Below are 9,283 nucleotides of genomic sequence, written 5' to 3'. Positions count from 1 at the left end.
GCGGCTTGGGCGGCGGTTCCCTGGTTTCAGTTTCCTTTCCTATGAAAGGGCACATATGTCAGGAAGGGGATTACGGAAGAGAAGGATTGATTAGCGCTAACGTGTTTAGTCGCTCACCATTAAGTCAATACGGTCTGTTGGATTAACGCCAACGGATGGTCCAGATTTATTAGATCTGCTCATTTGGGTCTTTTTATATTGATATAGATATAGATGCTTCTCTTCACTAGTGATGGTTGTTGTTTTGGTGCGTTGGTCTCACGAAGTTTTAGCACTGACGACTTTCCTACTGTTTACCGTAACATGTTTTGCCCCGTTTCGACGAGAGAGGGGCGATGACAGTGACGTGCCTTCGACGCGCTCCAGTGCTTGTAGTCGTTGCTAGGTGTAGCCTACGGACCTTCATGTAATTTTTGTGTTCCTTGTGCTCTCATGGCATATGGTGAAAATATATCCGAAGTTTTTCTAACAAAATAATTTAGATTGCGACATGCCAACAGATTATCCGTTCCATAGTATATTCAACAAATGCCAACCAAATGCGGCATCTTTCTTTAGTTAATGGACAGGAAGCAGCTTCTGCACGGAAAAATTCGGAGAAAGCTCAGCTTGCAGCTTTGTACAAGATGAAAAGTGGATATCCCCTAAAAAAAAGTGGATAGATATTTATATATATAGAACTCATAAAAGAATAAGGTCGGTGGTGACAATTCAGTCTGGTCCCGCCTTCCCCAGCCGAAGCCGGATTTTTTACACGCCGTGCTTCCCCGCGAAGCACCGGATCACACCGCCGCACACGCGTCACATCCGTCGGCGTGGTGGGCGGCGAGGTCGGAGCCGGCAGGTAGGTGGAAGCAAACCGAAGCGTGCGAGCGCCTTTCCCCAATCAGCGAGAAAAAACAGAGGAAAAAAGGAAAAAGCTCCGAGACAACACGCCACGCCACGCAACGCGCGGGACGCGTGCTCGGCCCTCGCCCCAGATCTCTCTCCCCATCCGCATCCCCTCCCTCCATCCCCCGAGAGCGAGCGCAGCGCACCAGGTGTCGGATGAGTTGACGCGGCAGGACGAGCGGAGGCGAGGGCGAGGCGAGGCAGCGCGGGAGGCGGGGGTGCGGCCGAGGTGGGGCGGGAGGCAGATCTGGGGAATCTGGCAGGAGCGGCGGTGGGGCTGCGGGCGCGGGGGCGGGCGGGGGGCTGGGCGGACGGCGCGGACGAGGGCGGCGAGGGGGAGGACTGCAGGCTCAGGCCCTGGCGGCGGAGGCTGCTCGCGTCCATGGCGTTCTCGTGGCCCTCGGCCCTCCGCCTCGCCGTCGGCGCCGCCCTGCTCACGGCCGCCGGCGTCGCGCTCTTCACGCTCCCCGTTGAGAAGGTGCGCGCCTGATCCCCTCCCCATCGCCGGCCTGATTTGGACTCTGCTACCGATGATGGATGTGATGACTTTAGGGCGTCTGCTTTGTATACCGCTTACGACATGCGTGCTGTAGTGGGGCGCGGGAGAAGTCCTCTGGGTTGCCGAAATGTAGCTCCGTCCTGGCTCATGATTAGATGTATTCCACCCATCAATTACACCTAGTCTCGTCACCGTTTTGTGGAAAGAGAATTTTTGGTATGACATTGTGTTATATGGCTGAAAGTTTCCTAGCAAATGGTGTCAGCGGCTGCTGGCACGCATTCAAAAGTCTAGATCGTTAGAAATGTAGGCTTGTATAGAGTAGAGTGTTCATTGCATTCCAGTATAGTACGGTAGTGTGACCTAATCAGTGAAATAATTTGTAGGCATAAACTATCTCATCTATGTAATTACTATTTTGCAAAGTATTTGACGATGTAACATTGTGTTCTATCAAGGACCTAAAAAATCTGTTGTCTGTTCACCCGTCTAGTAAGTATTGTACGCCAGAATTGGTAATTACATGTAAGTGGTAAGGCCGTTAGGGTGCATTTCTCGAGGACACTGGTATCTATTTTTATAATCTATTCGAGTGCATGCTTGTCCAAATAATAGCAATATAGCATATAATTCGCATATGTTTATACACTTCTATAACAGTCTTTCAAACCAGAGCCAGGATTATAATTTTCAATGTGAAACCATTTCCTTGGATACTTTTTCCCCATGTTTTAATTAGTTCATTCTAAAAAATCTAGTACCAGTAGGCCACTGAATACGGCAGAACTTTCTCATGTTATCACATTCGTCCTTTCAAAGAACTCTTTGCTTAGTCTTCATATTATCAGATATGATGGCATGTTGGTAGGTGATATTGATATGGAGTTAGATTGGTAATTTGAAAGTTTCCTGTTGGCTTTCATACTGACATTTGATGATGTTAGCCTATGTTTATGGAATAGAACTTTCTATTGTTTGAGATCTCTGTCAATCAAGCATCAGTGCTAGGCTTCAGATTTCACTTTCTCTAGAATTATTGAAACTAAATCTAATCTGTCTCTAAAATTTTCGTGTTATCATTTTTTATTGCGACTATAGTTCTAAACCTTTTCTTCTTCTTTCGTTCTTTGTTTACCTTTCTACTAGATGCCACAGTTTAATGTTTTTCCTTAACACAACATACATGTTTTTGCTTCAAATACTTACTCTTCTCATTTTATCCATGATGAGTTTTGATATGACATTGACAGATTTTGAAGGATTTTCTTGTTTGGATCAAAGAGAACCTTGGTGCATGGGGTCCTTTGGTATTGTAAGTAATCCCTCCCTTTTGTTACATGATTGTATTGGCATAGTGAATTCAACTGAATACAATGTCCTCCAGTCTTCCCTACCATGCTAACTAGTTAGGCATTGCAGACTAAGGCATAGCCTAGTGGTGGGAAGGGGCTGATGCCTTCCCACCCACCCAGGTTCAAGGCATGGTACTTGCAATTTGGGGTTGTTGCACCAATTATACTGTAGGGGGTTCCCTTATAGTCTTCCTGTCAAAAAAAAAAAAACTAGTTAGGCATTCCATTTTTCACACTCCTCACTCGTGGCCACCTTCCTAGTGCCCTTTGAGTGGACCAATTTTCCAGCACAACCCTGAAAGAACTCAAGGCCTACACCACACACCACACATCACACTTACGTTTACACAGCTGTTGCTAAAGATCAAAATTTCAGCTTCATATTTGAAAGAATATTTTGAGATATATTGTTCATAATTGTCGTGTTGTGCATTGCAGGGCCCTTGCTTACATCCCTTTGACGGTCTTAGCTGTTCCAGCCTCAATACTCACAGTAAGCACGAATTGATTTTTCTGTTAGCAGTCACTTCTGATGGAACTTCCGTTTGTTATGCTCTCCTCTTTATTTGACGTAGTATTAATTGGCTGATTGGTGTGCATTCTCTGCTTGTTTAGCTTGGGGGTGGTTATCTATTTGGCCTGCCTGTTGGGTTTGTTGCTGATTCCATTGGAGCGACAATTGGCGCAACTGCTGCATTTTTGCTTGGTAGAACGGTAAGGAGGAACTTAATGCTCTTATAATTTAAACGTAAATTGCATGTTGTCACTGATAACAAATGCACTGCTCAAGAACCAGTCACCAATTAACGTAATTCCGTCTTCCTGACAATGTTTTCTCATATATTGTGGAACCCAAATTATATGTTGCATTTTCTTCTTCTTTATCAACTGTAATTACATAAGAAGATAATATGATAAAATACCCATGGCTAGCTCGATACGTATAGATATGCTCCCCTGGTCTGTGGAGGCTTTAACTTCTGCCTCTTAGTATCATCTTTAATGGTGCATTTCATGTTTATATCTTATATTTCTATATGACTTGCAGATTGGAAGGCCGTATGTTCTCTCCAAATGCAAAGATTACCCCAAGTTTCAAGCAGTAGCTATAGCCATTCAAAGGTCTGGCTTCAAGGTAACTTCTTGCGGATTGGATGTTATAGCTGTGTGATGTGAAAAACGCAATAACTTCCAAGTCTTCTGCAAATGTTTCAGTTCCACATGATTGTTAAAATTTCAAAAATTAAGACTATTGCTATGAATAATGTCCAAAGGTGGTACTAGAAACCTGAGATTTCTGACATATAATTATCAAGGAAGCATATTGTCTTGTTTTTATGATTTTGTTGGAGTAATTTGTGTGATTTTGTGGTTTTTCGGTGCTGGTTATTACCCCACAATTTACAAATGCCCAAGGACTTAATTTTTTTAGTTTAACTCGTATTACATGTATCAATATATGCGATTTTTTGGTGCTGGTTCTTACCCCCACAATTTTGCAATTTCTGTGACTGTTTCACAGTTTTAACTTGTCGTGTTTCAATATATGTTATTGGAATTCTCCTGCATATCACAATAAACCTAATTATTTACACTTTTCATTTTTTTTTGCTCACAGATCGTGTTGCTACTACGGCTTGTACCTCTACTTCCATTTAACATGTTGAACTACCTGTTGTCTGTCACTCCTGTTGGCATTGTGGAATACATGCTGGCATCTTGGCTGGGAATGATGGTATGCTTCAAGTTCTTCTCTTCGTTATCTAATTTTGCTGCTGGCACATCCTGGCTGGCCAGTTGACCTAATGAAACCTCATGTTGTTACCATCAGCAAGCTTGTCTTTTGACCATGCATTCACCATCAGGCTTTGCGTAATTTGCTGCTTCGTGCACTGTTGTATGAGTAGACATAATTATTTTCAGAAATTCGTGTTCGGTTCCACAGTTCCTTAACCAGCAATTCAGCATATCACTGTATTTCCACACGAAACGTGGTCACATGTAACATGATACAAACATCTGCTAACTTGCAGGTTTTGTTACCTTTAACTAAAAGTGCTGATCTTAAACTATCAGGTGTTTGTGTGACCTTTGTTGCTAATCATATTTATTCTTTTGCCAGCCAATCACTCTCGCCTTGGTATATGTGGGAACAACACTAAAAGATCTATCAGATGTGACACATGGATGGAGTGAGATCTCGACTACCAGATGGGTGAGCAATTGAGTATTGTAGCATTTTCCTGTATTATTATTCGGAGTAGGTATCATGTTTGTCACGAGTCCATAATTATTGTTGACGTTTCCTCTGTTGTATGGCTTGGGTTTCTTCCAGGTTCCTTTTCGATCATTCATGCTTGCCATGAATCATGTGATGTTCATTGTGCAGAATTTAGATCATTGAAATTCGTTCATAGCAATTTTGTAGTATACACTTTGTTTGCATTTGGCTTCTTTTGATATTTTGCATAGTTCAAAAAAGCGATAGGCGTTAATTGTGCGTTTTGCCACCGCCTTGTGCTGTACTGACCAAAGCGCATGCTTATGCACAGTTATGCACAGATTAAGTGTAGTTATGCGCAATGTGTTTTGCTAATGCCTAGAGCCTAGGCGCGCTTAAGCGCTCGCTTAGGCGCGCCTTTTTTAACTATGATATTTTGTCAGGCTTCTGCAAAAACTTAAGTTGCATGCATGAACACGATCTATTAAGTTCCAGAGTTATTTTCACCATGCAAATTTCATCACAATCCACAAGTATGTCGTATTGGCATATTGGTGTATGTATGCTAGGAAAATGTGCTTGGTATTTCCTGGTAGCACTAAAAAGTAGTCATCTACATTTGATGTTTAGCTTAAGTTGAAATGTGGAAGCAAAATGTTAACATGTAATGTGATCAAGTAGGCAAAAGTGCCATATTTGTTCTTATCATTGACAGTAAAAGAAATGAACAGGTGGAATCATATCTACCCCATCTCCAATTATATAGATGTCCTTAAAGTTGTTTGATCGTTTTTAAAAGTAGGTGCCACTGTTATACACAGCTTTTAACAACTTCTTTGTTCTTCACAGGTTCTCATAATTTCTGGCTTTGCAATGTCCAGTAAGTGCCAGTTCCTCCGTTATTCTTTGTGGCCACTACTCCTGCTTACATTTTAAATGGTCTTCTGAGTTACATGGGATTTTCATTTTGTTGTGCTCAATCTTGATGCCATGAAAATTGACATGCTTTTACTGTGTGCCATACTTCACAACACTACTAATTGCAAGTGTATGCTGACATTTTTCCATGTGCCATGCTGCAGTTCTCTTGATTATATGCGTCACAAGAGTCGCAAAATCTGCTCTGGACAAGGCGCTGGCAGAGAATGGGGAGGCGGATCTAGGAGCTCCGCAGCTTCCGGTGGCGGCCTCTCCCTCGGATCTGCATCAACCTCTTGTAATCAGGATTGACACCTCGAATGAAGATCACGAGAAGTAAACCTGTTGCTTACAACTTTACATGTACATTCTGTGGGATCTGTAGCGTTGTACTCCTTATATTAGTTCTGGTTTAAGGAAGACATGGGTGTTAAAAGGTTAAAAAGGAAGAGGGAAAAAGAGGGGTATGCCAATGTGAGATTGACTGATAGGTGATACTACAGTATACATTGTTTCCTTTTTTTGTTTTAATCCACGCGATGGTACTTTTATTGTGATGCTGACATATTTGTAGTTGTACTTTCTTATGTTGACGCGTTCAAAGCTCCAGAGCTTGATTATCATCATCAATAGCTGAAATGTGTTGTGCTCGTTCCTACTCCCTATGAGGTATTTAGCTCATACAGGTGCGAACATTCTGGTGTGAATGGATGTAGAGGGACAGTGGTAGCAGGGTTGGGTGAGGAGGTGGAGACCAGCGAGACTAACCTGAGTGATTTTGGACCAACTTGTTCTTGCTTAAGCTCGAAGAGACGAGGCTACTGCAAACATACCCTATATAACACCACGAAACATGACGATTGGCACTTTGGCAGCGGAATAGTTTTTCAACCAGGAAAGCCAAAGACGGGGCTTGAGCATTTGCACGGCCTTGCGGCCACACCAGCTCTCTGCTTGGTGCAGGGCGGCCGGCCGATGAGAGCGGCCAAACTCCTGGCTATCGATATCGTCATATCTAGCACGCGGGCGCGACCGGCGTGGTGTGAGGGCCGGGCACGGTGAGGCCGGAGGCGCGGAGATGAGAGGCTCCATCGAGCCGTGCATGCCCTCCCGACTGGGCAGCGGATCTAGCTGCCGGCGGGGCTGGCATGTACTAGTACGAGCATATCTCATCTCTTCTGACATGTGCACACAAATGGCAGTGACACACAAATCCGAGGTATATATACGCAACAGCGCAAATACTTCCAACTGCAACCCACCATCGCTTCTTCGGGCTCTCCGGAGCCGGAACACACTACGCCAAGTTTCCTCCACTAGCAGCGCGTCGGTTCCTCCACTGAATCCAGGAGCAACCGAACAACAAAGCAACCGTTGTTTCTTCCTTCCTCACTTTGTTTCAGGGAGAGCAACCGTTCTCAAAACACAAGAACGGACGTGCAGCGGCACCAACAAGAGGAGATTTTTTTTTTCTACGCCAGCAATCGATCAAACCCAAGCGATCGATCCTCTGCACTACGTGCTCCTACTGCGTGCCATGCCAAGAAGCAGATACGGCCAAGTCTCGGGCGGCAGCGGGGAGGAGAGCGCGTCATGGAGATGGCGAGCGCGAGGAGGCGGGCGAGGCAGCTCAGCGGCGACCACGCCGTGCTCTGGAGCGCCTGCGTCCTCCTCTCCGCCGCCTCGCTGCTCCTCGCCGCCACCCTCTCCTCGGGCTTCGGCGCCGCCAGGCTCGCCGGGGAGGTCACCGTGGTCGTCAGGGCGCGCGCCGGCGCCGTCGTCGTGACGACAACGGACGGAGACGCCGTCGTCGGCAACGGCCGCCGGTACTGCGGCGACGTCGATCACGACGGCATGTTAACCGACGGCGAGTGGGTGCGCGAGGAAGCGGGCGTGGCCCCTCTGTACGACTCGAGGGACTGCCCGTTCGTCGACGTGGGGTTCCGGTGCCGGGAGAACGGCCGGCCGGACGACGGGTACGCCAGGTGGAGGTGGCGGCCGACGCGCTGCGAGCTCCCGAGGTTTGCACCATGGCGGCATCGTGTCGTGGATGGAAATGCACTCTTTTTGATCTGTTAATTAACACACATTGCTCGTCGATCACTTGCAGGTTCGACGCCGAGAAGCTGCTGGAGGTGCTCCGGAACCGCCGGCTGGTGTTCGTCGGCGACTCGATCGGGCGCAACCAGTGGGAGTCGATGCTCTGCATGCTCTCCTCTGCCGTCGCCGACGCCGGGTCCTCGGTGCGCGAGGAGCACGGGAGCCCCATCACCAAGCACAAGGGCTTCCTCTCCTTCCGGTTCCTCCGCCACAACCTCACGGTGGAGCACTACCGGTCGCCGTACCTGGTCCGGCGCGGCGGCCGCCCCCGCCGCGCGCCTAGGCACGTCCGCTCCACGCTCCAGCTCCGCGCCATGGACTCCAGGGCGCACCTGTGGAAGGGCGCCGACGTGCTCGTCTTCAACTCCGGCCACTGGTGGAACCACGACCGGCTCCAGCAGCTGTATGCATGTTTAATTTTATGGATATAGCTTAAAATGCTTGCTCAGAGTCAGATTCCATGGCTTGACCTTGCTGTGCCAGGCATTGCTACTTCCAGGAAGGCAAGAGGTTGAGGCTGGACATGAGCGTGGAGGCGGCCTACCAGAGAGCCATGGACACAGTGCACGAATGGGTCCAGAAGGAGGTGGACGCCGGCAAGACCCTGGCCGTGTTCAGAACCTACTCGCCGGCGCACAATAGGCACGTCTCCTCTGCTGGTGCTTGTGAATTTCAGCCATGATTTGCACAGATAAGTAAGTAATTTGCTTGTTAATTTGCAGGGGCTCAAATGGCGGGAGCTGCGGCAAGGAGACGCTGCCGGAGCTGAACATGACCGGAATCTCGCTGGGCCGGTGGCCGGGAATGCTGCAGCCGGCGTTTGGGGGACCCGAATCGGCCGTCGTGATGGGCCTGCATCTGCGTGTGATGAACGTGACACTGATGACCGCGCAGAGGAGGGACGGCCACCCGGCGGTGTACAATGTGGAGCCGTCGGCGAGGATGCCGGTGGGGCAGAGGGAGGACTGCAGCCACTGGTGCCTGCCCGGTGTGCCCGACGCGTGGAACGAGCTCCTCTACGCCATGGTTCTCGCCAGGCTTTCTTAGAGGTTCTCTTGACTGACGTGTATGTACATTTACTTCGCATTTGGATTTTTTGTTTCTTTTCGAAAAGGAGTAATTATTCACCTAGAATTTACAAAGTAATACATTCATAAGTTTGAAGCCACCATTGGCAACATCCCTTGTTACTCCTATCCACTGGATGAAAGGGTGCATATTGTCGGGGCTGCATACTCACACCTCACACCAAAGCCCAACATCTAAAGTGGGAGACCTAAACCAAGGCGAACTGCCGGGTCT

At 47.5% G+C, this 9,283-nt stretch overlaps 2 protein-coding genes across 2 annotated transcripts; both read left to right on the top strand.

The window, feature by feature from the left end:
- Positions 1 to 736: 736 nt before the first annotated feature.
- LOC123043923 (TVP38/TMEM64 family membrane protein slr0305) lies at positions 737 to 6,468 on the top strand. Its single transcript, XM_044466527.1, has 9 exons — positions 737 to 1,369; positions 2,641 to 2,702; positions 3,181 to 3,235; positions 3,358 to 3,456; positions 3,791 to 3,877; positions 4,361 to 4,477; positions 4,865 to 4,957; positions 5,813 to 5,843; positions 6,046 to 6,468. Exons 1-9 carry the CDS (start codon positions 1,274 to 1,276, stop codon positions 6,219 to 6,221), a joined length of 816 nt encoding a protein of 271 aa, XP_044322462.1. The 5' UTR covers positions 737 to 1,273; the 3' UTR covers positions 6,222 to 6,468.
- A 684-nt stretch (positions 6,469 to 7,152) lies between these two features.
- Positions 7,153 to 9,028, top strand: LOC123039110 (protein trichome birefringence-like 11). The gene is made up of 4 exons (XM_044462397.1): positions 7,153 to 7,902; positions 7,992 to 8,384; positions 8,465 to 8,623; positions 8,704 to 9,028. The coding sequence occupies exons 1-4, from the start codon at positions 7,475 to 7,477 to the stop codon at positions 9,026 to 9,028; spliced, it is 1,305 nt and encodes a 434-aa protein (XP_044318332.1). The 5' UTR covers positions 7,153 to 7,474.
- Positions 9,029 to 9,283: the final 255 nt, after the last annotated feature.

Source organism: Triticum aestivum, chromosome 2B (assembly GCF_018294505.1).
Source record: "Triticum aestivum cultivar Chinese Spring chromosome 2B, IWGSC CS RefSeq v2.1, whole genome shotgun sequence".
In the NCBI taxonomy this organism is placed as follows: Eukaryota; Viridiplantae; Streptophyta; class Magnoliopsida; order Poales; family Poaceae; genus Triticum; species Triticum aestivum.
The sequence above is the reverse complement of the archived record's forward strand: the minus strand, read 5'-3'. Positions and strand labels throughout refer to the sequence as shown.